Here is a 19,177-nt window from a genome sequence, read left to right as displayed (position 1 = left end):
TTTTTGGTTAACCTGTTTTTCCTATTTGGAACATCTATATGTACATTTGGTTCTCGAGATCCAACCATTCTATATTAAAGCCCCTGGTTACTATCATGGGATCACGTCATGACGTACTTGGGCCCCTCTCCACCTTGAGGAGTCACCCAGTTAATGTCTTGTGTGGGCACCTTGATATCACAAGTCTTGCAGTGAATGCAGCTGGTAAATAGTTAGTATACCTCTCTATCCCCACGAGAATTCAAATCGAGAAACTTACTTTTGTGAGTTGATCTGGAACCGGACCCCGTACTTTTTGCTAGGGTCCTCCACGTATTCGTAGACGCCTGCAGGACAGAACCGGTTTTCAATACCCTTGTAAACAGGCCATGAGAGGTCCGTGTGTTTATCCATGTCCTTCACCTGCAGGTGAACCGGTTCGTCTTCCTCATGATTGGTTCCGGTCCGGCTGACACTGGTCAGGATATCGAAACTGATCACTCCGTCTGGCTTGGGGTAAACGATCTTCTCGTATTCAGAAGCAGGCCTGGTAGCTGCTGCGTCGGTGCCGTGGTGGCTGAGCGTCCAGGGCACCCGGCCCTTGAACAGGTAGGCCTCCAGACCGGAGTAGAGAAGTCCTCCGAAGAAGCCGAAAGGGGTGTTGAATGAGGGCCGGATGTTCCGGACCTCGGAAAGTTCCTTCCAAATGGATGAATCCCGTAGAGATTTCTCGTAGTCAAACAAGAAGACGGTTCCTTGGCTCTCACCCTTAAGCGCCGAGTAGGCAGCCTCGGCGGCTAACATGCCGGATTTCATTGCGGTGTGGGTACCCTTGATTTTCGGGACGTTCAAGAAGCCGGCCGTGTCACCAATCAAGGCACCTCCGGGGAATGCGCACTTCGGGATCGACTGGAATCCACCCTCGTTCAGTGCTCGGGCCGCGTAAGAAATACACTTGCCGCCCTCGAGAACCTCCTTGAACATGGGATGGTGTTTCAACTTCTGGAATTCTCCATACGGCGAAAGCCATGGGTTCGGGTAGTCCAATCCTGTCACCAGACCGATACTCACCATGTTATCGCCAAAGTGGTACATCCAGGCTCCACCATAGGTATCCTTGGGAAGAGGGTATCCCATCGAGTGGGTAATCTCGCCTGATCGGAACTTCTCGGGCTGAATCTCCCAGATCTCCTTAATTCCAAGACCATATGTCTGGGGCTGGCAGTCTCGTCGAAGATCGAATTTCTTCATCACCTGCTTGGTCAAGCTGCCGTGGCAACCCTCAGCAAGAAGCGTGATGCGGGCATGGAACTCCATTCCTCTCTCAAATGTCTCCTTGGGCTTGCCCTCCCGAGTGAGTCCTAGGTCGTTGGTCGCAATGCCCTTGACGGAGCCATCTGTGTGATAGACCACCTCGCTGGCTGCGAACCCAGCGTACACCTCCACACCAACCTCTTCCGCACGCTCTCCCAGCCACTTGGTCAGCTCGCTCAGACTGATAATATAGTTTCCCTCGTTGTGCATCTGGGGCGGGGTGGGCAGCGGGTACGAGCCAGTCTTCGTCAGGAAGCGCATCTTGTCGCCTTTCGCGGGGGTCGCACCCTGGAAGCGCGAAGGGTTGTCCTCGGCCAGCCAGTCGGGAAGCAGCTCATTAAGAGCGGTTGGTTGCAGAACGTTTCCGGAGACAATATGGGCGCCAATTTCACCGGCCTTCTCTAGTAGAACAACGCGGAACTCATCGTTGCCTGCCTCGTTGGCAAGTTGCTTCAAGCGAATCGCGGCGGCGAGACCGGCGGGACCTGCAAACCAAAGCTTGGTTAGGATATATACTTGGAGAACCAATGTGGCAAAAAATCACATACCACCGCCAACAATGCACACATCCACGTCATCGGACTCCCTGTCTAATGTGCGAGGATCGAAGTCGCCATTCTCGTCGGTGAAGCGCTTTGACAGCGATTGCGAAAAGGCTCGTGTCTGGGTTGGCGCGGTGAATAGTGGTGTTCGCCGAGCTAAACGTCGCCCAGAAAGTGTGAAGGGACTGGATGTGTGCGCTGGCGTAGCAATGGAGACGGAGGAGGTAGCTCGTGCGAAGCGGGAGGATCGAAGTTCACGCCTCAATAGAGGCAAGACGGCACCTTTTGATGCCATGGCGGTGTAAATTGTTCAAAGATCGGAGGCTGAGACCTGGATTACTTTGCGACCAGTAATTGAGCTGATGCGGGGACTCAGGATATTTACGTCGTAGATCCCGAGTGTCTCCAGTACCCGAGTTCTGAGTGGAAGTGACAAAAACGCCGAAAAACCGCCTGGCTACCCTCGGCTCACTCCTTTCAGCCAATAAGCAGCTGGGCGATTATCCAACTTCCAGGCCTGAGGCAGCCATGGATGGATGCCACCGCCCGAAGTGGGAATCGCCACTAGCCGACGCCGACGAACTGGTAGGAGCTGGGCGGTTTCTTTAGTGTATTTAGAATAATATGCACTGGCTCAACTCTTATCACATTTATGCGCCGCGGCTTGACTGAACTTGGAGCCCCTGGCGGTATCCTAGAATATTTACGGAGAAGTATAACTAATCTGCAATGCCCAATTCTCGTCACGTTTAGGCGCCCATGTTCAATACGATATAGATACTCCGGGTTGATCACATGCATCACATGCTTAGCTTCACTTGTGATAGTGAAATGGACCAATATTGGCATTAGCTCTAGACTTATTGAAATTGCATACATATCTATATGCCAGAAACAAGCTTAAATACCCGAGTCATACTGTCAAAGCAGAATGCAGTTTCCCGTATTCCGTATTATTACTACATTTCGCGGAATGTGACGATTATGCCGCTTCGGGTATGGTATTCAGCATACTATACCATACCATACCAGCATACCGGAATCCGCTAGAAAATGTAAAAAAACATGTGACCTGAGGGTTGAGAATAACAAAGTCTCAAGAACTGAGTTGGTATCTGCATGTTGTATGCTGTATGTTGTAGATGAAAATAGATTGCAAGGAGATTCCAAGAAGTTAAAAAAACGACCGATCATCGTTAGATTGCTCGCAGATTGCTCGCAGATTGCTCGCCATGAGATTCATCCAGCCTTGGCAGACAGTGGATCAACGCCGCGGGCGTCAAAACGGCCACCTGTCCTGATCGAAATCTCCAGGGAGTCATTGATATGAAACCAAAAAAAGTACTCCGTATAGTCGGATCAAATATAAGTTCCGAGCGATATATCTTCCTATCACAGTCAGTTTCCACAAGATCCGGTATAATGAGGCGATTATAGTGAATCCCCAGTGTAGTGAGGTCAGAGAGTAGGGGAGGAAACAAGGCAAAAAAATCAGAATTTTTGTTCAGTTGCCATCCGTTAAAGCGGCAAGAGGATAGCGCGTCGTACATGGAGTGACCGAGGTTAGTCGATGACGATGATTGGACTGGCATGGGACAGATGGACTATCAGCTGCAGGAGGAGCGCGGACTGGCAAACTCAGACCTGTAACCATGGCGTCGCGGAGGATAAAGCAAGGGTGTTTGAGCCAGTCAGGGGCCGACACAGAGAGATTGGCGGAGTGCGCTGGGCGAATGAAAGTGACCAACGATGTTCTGCTGCTGTGATTGGCTCACAGGGTGGTTTCCCAGAGCCGCTAGCGGGCTCTGAAGCCAAGGTTGAAGGGACCAAAGTGCCGCTGCTTTAACCGCCACCGGTGGCCCAGCCTCCCCTGACTAGGCTGTGACTCAGCACTATATAAAGACCCAACCTCCCCCCAATTTGCCGTGGGAATTTTGTCTCGGTCTTGGCGGATCTTATTTCGGAAATCCTTCTTCCCTCCGCTCCTCTCAAAAAGCCTCTTGATTATCAAATTGATCTTGATATCTGCTGGCTTTCTCTTACTAATCAGATCTATCTCACCCAGATCTTTGATTTTCGAGACCCTTGATTTTATCAAAGGGAAAAAAGGTTTTTTGGTCCACAGACCTAAACGTCCATAGAAGTCGAGCCTCAGGCATCACTTCACCACTCTCTCTTTTTCAGATCGTGCAGATAGACAATCCCATTTTCCAAAAAAACAGGGCAAAACATTTCGAAAGAAACAAAAAAAAAAAGTGCCGTCCTTCCGTCCATAATATCGCCGTCGCGCCTATCTTGAAAAAACACTTTAGTGTGATTTTTTTCTCGATTCGTTCACCATCGACTGCGTTGGGTTTCGTTGCATATACTATCCCGTGGCTGTGATTCACGAGAGGTTACGTGCGAACACCTCGTAGGGGGATACATTGAGTTGTCCATCTCCCAGGTAAGAAGCTCCTTCTGTTTGTGTTTGACGCTGTGCCTTCCTTTTTCTTCCTTCCGCGTTCCTTCCGCGTTCTTTCCCTCGACACGCCTTCCCTATTGATACGTTCTCGGGAATCTTTCCTTGTTGATATTTTCTCTTCTTCCTCACGTGTTCTTCTTCTCTCCGCTCCTCTGTCACGCGTCGTTTTTTATCTCGCGACTTTTCGCGACTCGAGCTGACAGATCTTCTTGATCAGTTTCATCTTTATTCTTGTCACAACTCGAGTATTCCATCATGGATTCTCTCACCACCCACCCCTCCAATGCGCAGCAGGCTCGTGCCTTCACTGCCACCTCGTCGCTGTCTTTCCCTGGTGGTGCTGGGGATTTGACCCCGCCTAACTCCGACAAGGAGGCCTTGGCAATGGCACAGGGCGGAAATGGTATGAATGGCCAGCAGGCCGGAGCAAATGCCATCCATGGCACCGGGGTGACTCCCGCTTCCCCTGCGACCCCCGCCGCGACCCCTGGCGCCACTACTGGAAGCAGTGGCATTGTCCCTACCTTGCAGTGAGTATACTCTGGACGTTTTTCTGGGTGACCAGAATGGCTGAACTAGTTATTCCAAAAGGAACATCGTTGCTACTGTCAACCTTGACTGCCGTCTCGATCTGAAGACTATCGCGCTGCACGCGCGTAACGCCGAGTACAACCCAAAGGTATTTATTACTCCTAACGTTGCTCTGAGAGCGCACGCATCAGGGTACAATGTGGCTGAACTTGGTTCTCTCCTTAGCGTTTTGCTGCCGTGATCATGCGTATCCGTGAACCCAAGACTACCGCTCTCATCTTCGCCTCCGGCAAGATGGTCGTAACTGGTGCCAAGTCCGAGGATGATTCCAAGCTGGCCTCGCGCAAGTATGCGCGTATTATCCAGAAGCTTGGTTTCAACGCCAAGTTTACCGATTTCAAGATCCAGAATATCGTCGGCTCCTGCGACATCAAGTTCCCCATCCGTTTGGAGGGACTGGCCTCTCGTCACCACAACTTCAGCTCCTACGAGCCTGAGCTGTTCCCTGGTTTGATCTATCGCATGATGAAGCCCAAGATCGTTCTCCTGATTTTCGTCAGCGGCAAGATTGTCCTGACTGGTGCTAAAGTCCGCGAGGAGATCTACCAGGCTTTCGAGCTGATCTACCCTGTACTTTCTGGTATGTCTTACTGGATTCGCTGCAAGACCTTTACTGACTTCCTTATTAGATTTCCGCAAGGTTTAGAAAGTTCCAGGGAAGATCACTCCATGCGTTTCAAACCTGTATTAACATTGCTTTTTCCCTTTATGAGGACAGTCGTCTGAGGTCTGTCCGTATCTCGCTTTTCCTTCGGTTCTTACGACTCTTTTCATGCAAGCATAGTTGGGCGTTTTTAGCGATTCGGATGATCCCCGGTTTTCTCACACTTTCGCGTTCTTCCACACAATTAGATTGCTGCACACCGCAGTGAGGCGGTTGTGCGCCGGTCGATGGCTGCCTCGATTTAATCATTTATCGTTCTACAATCTGTGGAGGATTTTATTCCCACGGGCCAAAAAAAATTAATGGTGACCTAAGGCAGTCTGTTAGACTCAGCTCCGTCCTTGTTTTCCCCTCTGGGGTTGATGGACCGGCTTTTTGCCGTGATACTACCTTTTGAGTAGTCAATGCAAATGTCTTAAAAAAAAGAAGAATTCCTCTCGTACTCGAGTAGATGTAGTTTGTAGCTCAAGCCTTGACCTGGTTTATAGTCTAAATGCCTTTGTACATCCAATATCTATGCTATATACATCACATGGAAGGATACATCCGGTCTAGAGCACACTGCTCCGCGAAGCCTTCCTTGTCTTCGCCAACTCGTCTTTCAGAATCGGTCTCCTATCCCCAGATCGACTACCATCGCCATCAAAGTCCTCATCATTCGACACAGCAACCTCGGGCCAAGTCCACATCTTGCTTAACTCGGAATCAAGCGTGCCCTCCAGCGCATCCACAACCTTGTCTCCAATAACAGGGAAGAACTTGAACGCGTGGCCGCTACCACCGGTAGCAAGGAAAAGACCTTCATGGTCAGGGTGATAAGAAACAATGAAGTCACCCGTGGGCCTGTTCAACAAAATTAGCACCCAGTCCACAGACAACCAAAAGACCAAACTCACGTATCAGTATACCAACAAACCCTCGTATTAACAAACTCCCTCTCCGCAAACCGCGGCAACAGCTGCCTCAAGGCAACGCGGAACGCATCCTGTCCTTCAAGCGGCACAGGTACCCCATCCTCAGGCAGACTAACCACCATCGAGCCCTCCCCAGCACCGGGAACCGGCACCTCAACGGGATTGCGATACCCAAACGCATGGCGCGCAATCTTGAGCAGATTATCCCGGGGCGGGATAATAAAGATGCCCGTCGCGAAGTTCAAAATCGTCGGCAAATTCTCCAGCTCGCGCTGCTCCTCATCCGAGATGCGCATATAAGCAATCGCCTGTCCGGTCGCAACAGCCCGGCCGCGCAAGTCCACCAGCTTCGACGTCCACGCGCCAGTCGCCAGCACCACCAGATCCGCCTCGAGGGTCGAACCATCCGCCAAGACAACACCGGTGGCCTTAGGCTTGGCGCCGGTCGTGTCATAGAGCACACGCTCGACATCACCAGTGCGGAAGATCACCTTCCCCTCGGCGTCGAGGACGGTCTTGGCGTAGCGCACGCTGGCCGCGGCGTCAGACCACCCAGACCCCCAGTTCACGTAGCCGCCGGCGACATCGAGCGTCGAGCCGTAGGCCGGGACGACGCTGAGCACGTCCGCTTGCGTCGGCAGGAAGGTGATGTTGTCGCCGAGCTGGCGCACGTTGGCGTAGCTCTTGCGGGCGTACTCCTTTGCGCTGGCGCTGTTTTCTGGGTACACGAGGAGCAGGCCGTTCTGCGTGTAGCGGCCGTCGCGGCCCCAGTCTGTGCTACGCCAGCGCTCGATGGCGGCTGCGGCGAGCTTGGAGTAGGCCGTGTTGGCATAGTCCGCCCGCACGATCCGTGATGTGTCGACGGATGAGCCGTGCGGGTTTGGGATTGTCAGTGAGGACTCTACGACTGTTACTTGGGATTCTGGGTGTCGCTTTGACAGGGAGAGGGCGGTGGATACTGGGAAATGTTAGCTGTCTGGGAATTGATATCAAATGGTACTGTAGTGTGATAGTGTAGAGTGCTATAGGTTCTATTATTGTTCACACTTACATCCAAACACGCCCCCTCCGACAATCAGAATCTTCGACGGCAATGCCATTTGCAAAAATATGTGTTGTGTTTGTGGGTTAAACACCAGAATTGGAGATCAGGAGATGGATTTCTCCAATTGATAGATAACACGCCGATAACGGCATTGCTCGTCGGCTCAGCTCCCGACTTTTCTTTCCTGGTCGATATCGTTACTCCGATCTATACGGAATGAGATGTGCAACTGAGCTCGGGATTTGATTTTGATCCGTTCGGTTTTCATTTCTTCTGCCTCTATCTCCCTTTGGTCTCGCGGGCTGACAACCCTGTCGCGTAAGCACTCAATCTTCGCGTCAAACCATATATGCACAACAGGCCCTACACAACCCTCGGCAGTCCATTCTGCTAGTTCAAAACATCGTAATGAACGTAAATCAATTACGGCGAGTGCCATTAATTGCAAAGTGGCCCGTCACACCCCGCCGCAGCGCATCAAGCAAAGCACCTCGACCCAAGCCGAGGCATGTAACCAAAACCATTCAATCTCAACCCCAAACTAACACCCTGCAGTCCCCAAAAATCCAAACCAGTGGCGATAAAACGGCGACAAGCAACCCCGCCTCGCCAACACCACCCCGAACGCCCAACCTCACAGCCCGAAACCCCCGATGCTGCAACAGCCAAACCAAGCCATGGCATCCCACCCAGAGCCCTAACCTTCCTGGGCATCTCAGCGCTCACCATCAGCACGTACTGCGGCTATCTATACGCGTCGTACACGCGCGAAGTAAGCAAAGCGCAAACTCTCGACGTGCCGCGCGACGTCTCAGACCGCTACAACACAACAGCGGCGACCTTCGACGCAGACGTCGAGCTCTCCGAAAAGGCAATGGGTCTCGGCAAGAAGCGGCGGGATCTCGTGCGCCAGGCGCGCGGGAACGTACTCGAGGTCAGCTGCGGCACGGGGCGCAATCTGCCGTATTATGAGCTCGGCGAGCGGCGCGGGTTAAATGCCGATGGTCACGCGGCGGTGCTGGGTTGTCGCTCGGTTACGTTCGTTGATCTTAGTCCGCAGATGGTGGCTATTACGAAGGAGAAGTTTGAGAAATTGCATCCTGCGTTCCCGGCCGTGTTTCGCGCTTGTGATGCGGGGAAGGTTGAGCCGGCTGATATCGGGCGTGCTGGGACGATGCAGGCGCCGGTTTACTTTGATACGGTTGTGCAGACTATGGGGCTTTGCTCGATGCCGGATCCCGTTGCTACGCTGCGGCATCTCGGCTCGGTTACCGAGCCTGTGAGGGGGCGGATCTTGTTGCTTGAGCATGGGCGTTCGTATTATGATTGGGTTAATCGGATTTTGGATAATCTTGCTCCGGCTCATGCGGATCGCCATGGCTGTTGGTGGAACCGGGATATTGGGGAGATTGTGCGTGAGAGTGGGTTGGAGATTGTGGAGGAGAAGCGTTGGCATCTGGGGACTACGTGGCGCTATGTGTTGAGACCGAAGCAGAGTGAGAAGTCTCAGTCTTGATATGGTGTGGCTTGGCTGGAGCTATGTAACATAATTTGGAAACGTGTATGAATATTTGGCGTGATAGGAATGGATTCAGAATAGACTATAGAATTCAAGTGATGAGCAAGAACCTATCTCGGAAATCGGCCTCATCCATATCCATCCCTCTGACCTTTTTAATAACGATATCTGAAGCCTGGAGTCTTCCAATCGGTCACATCCTCATAGTCATTCGACACCAATTGCACTCGGTTCACCATATCCGCCACATTATTCGAATCGTCAGCGTCCAAACCCTTCCCACCAACAGCACCTGAGTTTCCAGCACTACCCTCAAAGCCCTCCAGACGCACACGGCGAGCATTAGTCCACTGCAGATAGAAGCGCAGAACCAACGCCAATACGACAGCCAAGGCATAGCAAATCATGATCGTACGGAAAGCAGTGTTATAAGTCGGGGCCTCCTCACTGAGGAAGAACTGAGGCCCAGAGATATTCCCAGCGCAGTAAGCCAGGAAGAGCATTGCAGTGACCGTCATTTTCTTAGTGACACCACGGTAATTGGCCTGGACCAGCGACATAGCAAGTGGCATTGCGGCTGGACCAGTCGACAAGAGGAAATATCCAAAGAATTGCACGCCCAGGACGATATGCGCGCGGGAGTAGATAATCGCACTGCCGACGACGCAAGGGATCACAACGGCCACGATAAGCAGGCAGTTCAGTTGGCGGAAACGACCGGCCAGCCAGCCCGTTCCGGTGATTGTGGCTACGGTGATGAGCGAGTAAGGGATGGTGAGCAGCGTGGATTGCAGATTCGTGAACCCGAACGAGACAATCACCAGATTGGCAAAGTTCTGCGTTCCTCCGTTGGGGATCTGGGTGCAAAGCTCCAGTCCGAATATAAGCCACGTCTTTGGATCCATCAGGCATTCGACGACTTGGTCCCATCTCCATGCGGTCTTCTCTGTTGCACCTGTGCCTGCAATGACGACTCGGTTGCTTGCAAACTGGCGTTCCTCTTCCGAGAGGAATTTAGCCTTGGAGATTGAGTCCGGTAGTAGAGCCCAGACAGCGAATCCCCAGAGGAATGTCGCGCAGCCAAGGACGATGAACATCCACCTCCATGGCCCGACTTTATCTTTGACGTGACCTAGTCCGTAGGCGAGGAGACTGGAAATAATACCACCGACACTCTGTAAAGATGAGCTTTTATTCAATATATTGATAGGAACAACATACGTTTCCGGCGAACCATAGGCCTGTCCTAGTAGGGATCTCGTCACGCGTGTACCACGTCGACGTGATAAACATAAACGCCGGCGTGATGGTTGCTTCAGCGACTCCGAGCAAGAAGCGAACTGTAATGAGACCGCCAAAGTTGGTGCAGGCTGCAGTGAGAGCCACTACAGCACCCCAGAATAGCGTGTTGGCCGTCAAGTATTTGGCAGCGGGCAGACGGGTAATCAGCAAGGTTGTTGGATATACCCATCCCAGGTAGCCAAAGTAGAAGATCGATGATACCCAGCTGTACTGTTGGCCAACCAAGCCCTAAAAATGATATTAGTTGTGGTTCTTGTTCCTTCTGGACATGTTCTTACAGTATCGTCCCTCATCCCGAAGACAGATGCGCTGGACAAGATGGTTTTATCCATGAAATTAAACATATAAGTCGTGAAAAGCAGTGGTACCAGTCGTCTGTCAATCTTCCTCAGGACTCTTTTCGCCATAGCGTTATCGGGGGTAATTGTTTCCATGGCCATTTTAGTGAAAAGAAAGGAAATGCTGGATCTCAAGACATTTGAACATTTGAACTCTTCTTATTGAAAAGTTCATATTCCCCTGTTATCTTTCCCCGCACCGGTAATTTGTCCAACCTATACTTGTTATCGCCGTGACCGGGCGCCAATTGGACGAGGATGAAGCCGAGTCCTTTAGGGCTAGAGCTAGTAGCTAGTATGGACGATCTTTTCGGAGCTCTTCTTCTACTCCGAACCCCAACATCTTGCCAATTGTTTACTCCGAACTTGAATCTATTTGGCCGAGGCAAAAACCACTTAAGCAGTAACCATGAACGGCCTCGCAATCACCCCGTTCATAGCCAACCTCCCCAAGGTCGAACTCCACGTTCACATTGAAGGCACTTTAACACCCTCACTCCGGTGGGAGCTATCCCACCGCAACAATATTCCCCTCCCCTACGCCACCTTCGCAGACCTGCAAGCCTCATACGCAGTAACTCTCAATCACCGACCCGAGCTAAATGGCCGCCAACCAGGTATCCCAACCTTTCTGGAAGCCTATTTCGCCGGGTGCGAAGTTCTCCGCACAGAAACCGACTTCTATGATCTAGCCATGGCCTACCTGCGCCGATGCGCAGCCATGAATGTGCGCTATACCGAGCCCTTCTTCGACATCCAGGCGCACACACGCCGCGGCATCCCCGCAGCAGCTGTCCTGGACGGCTATCTGCGCGCGCAACACGACGCCGCCGCCCAGCTGGGCGTGCATTCGCGCTGGATCATGTGCTTCTTGCGCGACGAGCCTGTGCAGCAAGGTCTAGATGCTTACCGTGAGGCGAGGCCGTGGGCTGCTGGGACTGTTGAGGGCGGAAAGGGCCTGTTTCATGCTGTTGGGTTAGCGAGTAATGCGTACGAGAGGCCGCCGATGCTTTTCGAGGAGGGGTTTGCGTTGGCGCGCGCGGATGGCTTGCATGTTACTATGCATTGTGATTTTGGGCAGAAGGATACGCGGGAGCATGTAGCGCAGGCTATTTTTGAGGTCTGTGGGGGAAAAGGGGCGGAGAGGATTGATCATGGGTTGGATGCGGAGGATTGTGAGGTGTTGTGGCAGGGGTTGGTGGATAGGCGGATTGGGCTGACTTTGTGTCCGCATGCTTATCATCGAAGGACGGCGACGGAGGTTTTGTTTCCAAAGATTCGGCGGTTGGTGGAGAGGGGGGTGAAGATTTGTATTAATAGCGATGATCCGACTTTGATGCATGATGTTTGGATTGATGGGAATTTGCAGAAGGTCTATACTTATTGTGGGTTTAGTCGGGGGGAGATGGTGCAGCTGGCGAGGAATGCGGTGGATATGTGTTGGGCTGAGGAGGACATCAAAAGGGCTATCTATCAGGAATTAGATGGTGTTGATATTTGTGAATAACTTGTCTAGGAGGTTTAACTTCCCCCAAAACGAGATCCTGACACGGAATGTTCCAGATGACTTTTTCGAAGGCAAATTGAGTACCTTGTTTGTTTGATATTGTGAGAACAGCAGGTCATGTGGCAGTCTTACCCCTCTTCTATTTAACTTAGTCCTTCATCCTCTTCGACTTTCATCCTTCTTGATACCTGATAGTTACATCCATCAACACTCATGGCTAGGCCTCCGAGGATGATTTCACCGGCCATCCACTGATGATATATTCTGTCATCTCTATACAATCATGATGTGAACTCGCTCAGCTACTGCTGATTTCCACGGGAGACTCTGAGGTCCGGGTTTTCCACACTCACCTTCAACTCGGGCTCTCTCTCTCTCTATATATACGGTGGGTCTTATCATCACCCTAACCTCTTCCCTTGATAACTGCTAATCTACGAAGGCAGGATATAGGAACTATCTTTCAACCTACACAATACCAAAACAGGGGTCGTCAAATGAGAGCCAGCCGGACTCCAACAACAAGCAGAAAACGTCAAAATGAACAGAAGGCCAGCTACATCAATAGCTATATAGAGGTTCGCAGACCAGGCCCCAAGCACCAAGACCTGTCTCAACAGAGACCTTGAGCATATACTATGGCTTGGAAGGAATTCGTATCCAGCGCCTTGTCTCAATATACAGGCGCGAAGACTTGGGAAATGCTCCCTATCTCTTTCCTCGAATCGGATCGTGGACATTCGGTATCCCGCAGGGCAGTGGCTAGCCTAGCCGCATTTTTTACACCCTCATCTCTTCAAACACCTTTGACCACGAGTTTGGACCTGGTTTCTATACTACCCCCTCACTCAAATATATCTTGGAATACGCTGGCCTAGATGGTGTGATTTTGATTTTCAATATCTTTCGCTCGCAAAACATGATGCAGGGGTTCGAACCGAATCTTCGACTATACATTCAAGCTGGAAGCAACCCAAAGACATCTTGTGCATGCTTTCGAAGAGAGCATGAGAAAGACATCAAAGTCGCGTGGCTACTTTCAGAGTTGCCTGATTCTACAATATAGTGACGGCAGCGGCCCAAGAGAAGCTGGTGCAGAACTACGAATCTTCCATGGCAACCCCTTCCGAGGAGCGCAGAGCCTGTCAATAATGCTAGACCGGAATTGACCGGTCTTGTGGTTCGATCAAGTGATATATGATCGAGCGATTCCTTGAAGCGAGCATCGGAGTTGACTAAAAGAACCGAAGAGCACTCCTCTTCCTGATCTTCTGCCACGGACTCTCAAACCATCACCTTCTCCTAGATGATAGTAATGATTGAAGGGTCTGGGTATCCTTACTTTGAAAGGCATCCTTGAGTGCTTGTCGACATTACGCTCGCGTCAACTGTGTTTATTGCTCCTAGTGAGCCAACGTGAACGAAGTATGCAAGACTGAGCTGAGCCATCGTCAACCGAGGAAATATGAGTGTGCCTGCTGTCACTGAGCCGACTCTGAATGAATCGGACCTGACTTGGCAGACCAAGACCATGTTGTTCAATGCCTGCGGACCGGTATTCGTTCACTCGATGTGTTTCTTGCGACGCGGGCGGCAGGGAGTCAGGCTCATCCTAGCATTGTGGCTTTTCCTTGGAGCCACACACATGTTAGTATCAATACTGACTTACATCACTCAGCCCTCAGAATTTGTCTGGGAAATGCTATGTACGTTCTATGTGTTATCCTATTCTTCCAGAAAGTGACGCTAACTCTTTACCTTCAAAATAGTTACCCGAAACCATCAGGGTATCGCCGAAAATCCGAATTGCATCACCTTACCTCTGGATCCGGCTTATTCTATCTTCTTTCGACCGCAAGACACATTGGTTTTCGCGACGAATCAAGTGTCAGCTCTGTGTTGACACCTGGAAACACAATGGTTCCCAACAAAGATGGGGAACCGTATCATACAGAGCAGCCATGAGATGTGTGGTTCAGGGTCCTACTTAACTTTCCAACTCTCCAAGTAGGGCCCAATCACACTATTGGTAGTGAAATACGGAGTACTCCGTATACCAGGTGGATTTTGTAGGAATGCTAGAGCAATGGGCCAGCTTCAAGCCGATGTGTTGTCGTCTTCTACTCGCCAAACCCACATTGGAGCCGCACAACCATTGGTTATGACTATGAGTGGCCGGGGTGCAGACAATTCAGTCTTGCGGTCTTGGAAGTGGCTATGCAGAAAATAGAGGAATTGGGGTGGTTGGTGTTGAAGATTGCTTTTGAGGCGATTCTAAATAGACATATCATACCCTATAAGCTATCCATGATCACAAGCTCAATAACAACACAGCATATCTCCAACACTAGACCCGGTATGGAACCTGGTATGTGCTCATAAATCATAAAGCGGCACCCGATCGGGAGATCCCCGACGGCCTAGAATCGAATAGAGCGACAGGCAACATATGTTGCGTGGACTAGTACGGAGTAGCCACCCGGCAGTTTGTCGGCATGGATTGGCTGATGCGGCATATCGATCCTGTCCCGCATTCAAAACGGGTTTTCGCCACCAATCCCCATCATTGATTCTCATGCAAGGCGCAGATCTTTTGCAGGGGCTGTTGGATGCATTCTTTGTTTGCAGTTCGGTCGTGGTGTGGCGGGAAAGTTGGAACCGAGGATAGTGAGTTTAGGTAAGGTTTGGATAGATGCATCGATTCTCGAGGGGTGGTTTCATTGGTTGTTTAGATTGAGATAGCATATCTGATACATGCAATCTATCTACAATAATATGATATACTTTTGAATGCATACAACATAGCTGGTAGACAATGTAAACATAAGGAGTACGCTAGTTAAAGGGGAAGTGGACATTGTACCTGCGGTTGTGGAGGTGCGGAGAATTCCCGTGCGTCTGCATGGACAATGTAGGTAGTATGTCCTGTCTGTAAAACAATATTGGCAGAATCCGACATTTAATGCCATCAGATAAACTAGTTAACTAAGGCAATTGTTCCCCTTCGGGGTGACAATGGCCAGTTCCCATGGTTGACGATCCCGATCTCCTGGGCCCCAAGTGGTCGATGTCATGAAAACGGAGATCAGAGCAATGCCCCACTATGTATGTGCTTTCTACAATATATGTACGGAGTACATGCACAGATCGCAGGGGTACCTTCAAGAATGATATCTTGATACGCAGTACGTATTACCGAGACCTACAGCACCTGGGCAGCAATGCTTGTCAGTAATATATACATCCCTTGCTGGATAGGAGATTGGGCGATGATGTACAATATACGACGTACTTTTTGGGTACTTTTAGGTACTTTTGTAATAATATCCCAACTGAATCATCATATCACTGAAATTCAAGAGATGTGGATGAGGGCTCCGAAGAGAAGGATGTCATATGCACGTAGGAGTATACAAGTGTTATATTATTTCCCCTATGGCACCACTTTTAAGAGGCAACTGCGGCAAGATTGGCTTTGGATATTTATAATTTCCCCCAAACGATAGATCTCAATTGTATATTGTACTCCGTAGCTGACAGTGAGATATACAAAAACAAGGTCTCGGATTTTACATCATCGGTGGCAAACGTTCCTTTTCTCCCCGAGACGCTAATGTGAGCATCCCTTACTAGCGTCATGTACAATACGATACACCGACTCTGATTGATCGTTGTCCCGTCGATTGGGTCCCTGGGATCCACCGAGGAGTGGAGCCCGGTGGACTTTAAGTGGCCACTCCATATCTTTTTTTTCTTTTCCGTTTCTTTTCCTTTTCTATTTGTAACGGCCGCGCTAGAGAGCAGTTTTGGGTCTCGGTGTTTCCGACCGGAGGGTTCGGCTTAAAGCCTTGTGTTTTTTTTCCTGGTCAAAACCGACGGACTGGACGTGTTGATGGTGGTTTTGGAATTTGATGTCGTGTGTGTCCATGCTCAATTGGTATACTTGCATAATTAGTTTGTTGTACAACTCCATAAGTTAATAATAACTATATTTTGATCTATCAACAGCGGTGTGTTTCTGGCTCCCCCAGCAACCAACAGGTGACAGATCAAATAATCTCCCTTACCAGTCTCCTCCGTACATATCCCATGCAGTAGGAAGGCTCCGAGTTCAACAAGACCATTATCCACCGTGCAACTACCAATCACTGGATCGGTAGGTCTTATTATTCCTCAAAGCATCGGCTTGTGATTAGCGGGTTCCGATGTAATGCTAACCACTAGAGTTGTTGGGTGAATGGAGACGCCAAGGGCCATGGAGCACCAAAATTGGACTTAGTCGGGTCATAGAACACATGGATGCCCCACCCAGCTGTTTCGGTATGCACTAAGACCGAAGATAGAAGGGAAAGAACTATGGATTCGCATACTAAGGCCCGAAGAGGAATGGGGTGATCCGCACTGCCTGGGGATTGTTCCCTTTTTGCCTGTGCGTGTCGCATGTCGTATGTTGCATTATTCTGGCGTGGATATAGCGGTGAGGCGTGTAGAGTGTGTTGAAGCTAGGTGGGATATATAGTGCTAAGTACAATATACTCACGAGTCTACGCTGTAGATAGGCATTTGCATGTACAAGTACAGACATTCTTAAAGAATCGAAAAGGAAAAATAAAAACAAGCCCCAGACCAGCCAATCATCGCTAGACTAATTCGGGAGGCTATAATACCGTACGGTAATTTACGCCGCCAATTTTTCTCAATTTTCGCCAATTTCCACTTTTCCCAATTCCTCAGGCCCCCGGTAATTTGCCATACAAACACGCTCTGCCTGTCGCATCTTGATGATCCCCCCCATTTATCCTTCTCATCCCCCTTTCTACTAACATCCCCCATATCTTAGAATCGTTTTTATTATTATCCTTCTTATTACTCTGTTTATTATTATATTCTCTTCGATTATATCCTGTGTTTTATCGTGATTCTTGATTCTTCTGCTCTACTCCCTCACAATGCCGTACAACACTCGTCGCAAGTCACTATCCCTCCCATCCTTGGGAATTCACCTCCCAAATTCCACTCGTCGTTCTCCCTCTATCTCAAAAGTCCACAACGATGAGCAACCCACAAAAAAAGTCAAGAGATCGCACGGTGCTTCATTATCACCTGAACCCTCCGACAAGATGATGCGCGCTGGCCGACGTGGACTCTTTGAGTTTACACCGCCCCCTTCGCCGATGGATGGAGTGCTTGCGCCCAAGATCGATACAGAAGGAATTAACGACGACATCGTTATCGCTGTAATCAACCAATTAGAGAAGACTGGGAATCGCCCTCATCTGGTTAAAGAATTGGCCGCAGTCCTGGTCACACTAAATGTCAATGTCGCGAAGTATGTATCCACTCTAGGCTTCCTCAAAACACGATCGCTAACATCTCCTCTCTTAGTTCCGCCAATCCCGCTGCGCTGCTCTCGTCGCGCTTAGCTGCCTATATGAAGCGTCCTTGGACCGCCCTCTCGCCATGTCCGATGGCCAAGGAGCTTATTTTAATTCATCCGCGCAAAGTGTACTACTATCTTACTACGTTTCCCCACCAACCCATTCCGGAGACCGACGATCTGGTATCTGCCGTGGGTAGTAAGCACCTCACGCCCAGTGTGTCCAGTCTCGAGGATGAGGAAGACGCGATGGTGCGGGAACGTAGCCCCAGTCCCGAAGTGGACTTGTCGTCCCCCGACTTCGAGGAGCATGGTGATTTGAACCCCTCGGCTAGCCATGGCGGTTCTTCTAATCACTTCTCCACCGCTAGTAATTTGACGCGTCTTATGAACTCGCACCGTGCCGCTTCTCCGCCCCTGGAGGGTGACGAGAAGGAATTCACACAAACTGCCAGCGCCGTGCGTGAGCGTGCATCCGAGGAAAAAGCCGAGTCGAGCCGTAGCCAGTCCATCCTGTCCGAGAGCCTGAGCGCCTTGGATGACCGCGATACGCGCATGTCTGAATCGCCTATGAATGGTGGTTCCATGTCTCCGTCTCTGCCTGGCGACGGTATGTCCGAAGAAGAGTATAGTGACTACTTCTCCCACATGCCCATCGACCAAATGGCCCAGGATCTGGACGAGGCTGCCGCGACTGCTCTGTTCGGCACCTCCCCCTCTCCTTCCCTCACCTCTATCGCATCGTCTGTTTCGTCTGGCACGAGCGCATTGACAGATATGGGTGTGGACGGTGAGGAGCTTGCCGGCGTTCTGGTTGCCCCCCAGATCAGCCTCCCCGAAGATCCCGATGCGGCCCCTGTTTCGTCCCTCAAGCGCTCGCTTGATATGTTGAACAGCGGCCTCCCAGACGTCGACCTAAAGATGTCGGATCTAACGGAATCGCACGAGAGGCTTACCCTTACCCCTCGCGCTATCTCTATGAACTCGGAGCCTGTCTTCGAGTCCTGGAGAGAATTGCAGAACCCGGAGATGGTGGAAGTCGACGAGCTCGACGAGATGTTTGGCGAATTCTAAACTATCCTCGACCTGAGTCCATTTATCCCGTTTATGGTTCCGCTCTTCTCCTCCTTCTCTCCACTCCTAGCCGGGCTGTGTCCCGCCATGTTCTCTTTACCTCTTTTTACGTCGCTTGTACATGCTCATTGTTTTCTCGGCGCAATCTTTCGGCGCACCCTTTTACTTTTCTTATCGCTAATGCCTATTTTCCTTGTATATATACATATGTTTTGGACTATCTACCCTGGAAGGGTAGATTGGGAGGATATTCACGACTGGAGGAATGGCTTTACCCAAAAGTGTCAAAAAATACTAGCGTTTCTTCTCATAAATTCATCTTTCTCATCTTCATCCATGGTTGTAGTTGCAAAAGAGACAACGGTTCCTGACTAAGCATCAGGAAGGCGGGCAGCCTATCATCCATGGACAGCAGCCTAGAGCCCACCCGTGGGCCGGTTCACAGAATCCGCCACTCACTCGGCTTTCTACTGTATTTTCTTTCTTCCGCGGGACATTCGTACCTCGAAAGACGGCTCTCAAATCTCCCTTGTACATACATCTCCTT

At 50.5% G+C, this 19,177-nt stretch overlaps 8 protein-coding genes across 8 annotated transcripts; 5 read left to right on the top strand and 3 right to left on the bottom strand.

The window, feature by feature from the left end:
• Nucleotides 1-101: 101 nt before the first annotated feature.
• N7518_000942 (electron-transferring-flavoprotein dehydrogenase) lies at nucleotides 102-2,130 on the bottom strand (the record flags this gene model as incomplete). The annotated part of the gene is made up of 3 exons (XM_057181870.1): nucleotides 102-201; nucleotides 260-1,778; nucleotides 1,842-2,130. 3 exons carry the CDS (start codon nucleotides 2,128-2,130, stop codon nucleotides 102-104), a joined length of 1,908 nt encoding a protein of 635 aa, XP_057047220.1.
• A 1,281-nt stretch (nucleotides 2,131-3,411) lies between these two features.
• On the top strand, nucleotides 3,412-3,681 carry N7518_000941 (uncharacterized protein; the record flags this gene model as incomplete). Its single annotated transcript, XM_057181869.1, has 1 exon — nucleotides 3,412-3,681. The coding sequence occupies one exon, from the start codon at nucleotides 3,412-3,414 to the stop codon at nucleotides 3,679-3,681; it is 270 nt and encodes an 89-aa protein (XP_057047219.1).
• Nucleotides 3,682-4,554: 873 nt separating this feature from the next.
• Nucleotides 4,555-5,536, top strand: N7518_000940 (TBP family protein; the record flags this gene model as incomplete). Its single annotated transcript, XM_057181868.1, has 4 exons — nucleotides 4,555-4,829; nucleotides 4,891-4,978; nucleotides 5,056-5,470; nucleotides 5,520-5,536. The coding sequence occupies 4 exons, from the start codon at nucleotides 4,555-4,557 to the stop codon at nucleotides 5,534-5,536; spliced, it is 795 nt and encodes a 264-aa protein (XP_057047218.1).
• Nucleotides 5,537-6,105: 569 nt separating this feature from the next.
• On the bottom strand, nucleotides 6,106-7,568 carry N7518_000939 (NAD(P)/FAD-dependent oxidoreductase; the record flags this gene model as incomplete). The annotated part of the gene is made up of 3 exons (XM_057181867.1): nucleotides 6,106-6,397; nucleotides 6,451-7,426; nucleotides 7,520-7,568. 3 exons carry the CDS (start codon nucleotides 7,566-7,568, stop codon nucleotides 6,106-6,108), a joined length of 1,317 nt encoding a protein of 438 aa, XP_057047217.1.
• A 353-nt stretch (nucleotides 7,569-7,921) lies between these two features.
• Nucleotides 7,922-9,029, top strand: N7518_000938 (class I SAM-dependent methyltransferase; the record flags this gene model as incomplete). The annotated part of the gene is made up of 2 exons (XM_057181866.1): nucleotides 7,922-8,019; nucleotides 8,069-9,029. The coding sequence occupies 2 exons, from the start codon at nucleotides 7,922-7,924 to the stop codon at nucleotides 9,027-9,029; spliced, it is 1,059 nt and encodes a 352-aa protein (XP_057047216.1).
• A 158-nt stretch (nucleotides 9,030-9,187) lies between these two features.
• N7518_000937 (uncharacterized protein) lies at nucleotides 9,188-10,774 on the bottom strand (the record flags this gene model as incomplete). The annotated part of the gene is made up of 3 exons (XM_057181865.1): nucleotides 9,188-10,207; nucleotides 10,254-10,562; nucleotides 10,613-10,774. The coding sequence occupies 3 exons, from the start codon at nucleotides 10,772-10,774 to the stop codon at nucleotides 9,188-9,190; spliced, it is 1,491 nt and encodes a 496-aa protein (XP_057047215.1).
• A 307-nt stretch (nucleotides 10,775-11,081) lies between these two features.
• On the top strand, nucleotides 11,082-12,179 carry N7518_000936 (adenosine deaminase family protein; the record flags this gene model as incomplete). Its single annotated transcript, XM_057181864.1, has 1 exon — nucleotides 11,082-12,179. The coding sequence occupies one exon, from the start codon at nucleotides 11,082-11,084 to the stop codon at nucleotides 12,177-12,179; it is 1,098 nt and encodes a 365-aa protein (XP_057047214.1).
• A 4,949-nt stretch (nucleotides 12,180-17,128) lies between these two features.
• Nucleotides 17,129-18,630, top strand: N7518_000935 (uncharacterized protein; the record flags this gene model as incomplete). Its single annotated transcript, XM_057181863.1, has 2 exons — nucleotides 17,129-17,508; nucleotides 17,565-18,630. The coding sequence occupies 2 exons, from the start codon at nucleotides 17,129-17,131 to the stop codon at nucleotides 18,628-18,630; spliced, it is 1,446 nt and encodes a 481-aa protein (XP_057047213.1).
• Nucleotides 18,631-19,177: the final 547 nt, after the last annotated feature.

This window comes from Penicillium psychrosexuale, assembly GCF_028828465.1.
Source record: "Penicillium psychrosexuale strain IBT 29551 chromosome Unknown utg000001l, whole genome shotgun sequence".
Classification (NCBI taxonomy): Eukaryota; Fungi; Ascomycota; class Eurotiomycetes; order Eurotiales; family Aspergillaceae; genus Penicillium; species Penicillium psychrosexuale.
Note: the sequence above shows the minus strand (reverse complement) of the source record. Positions and strands in the feature narration are given on the sequence as shown.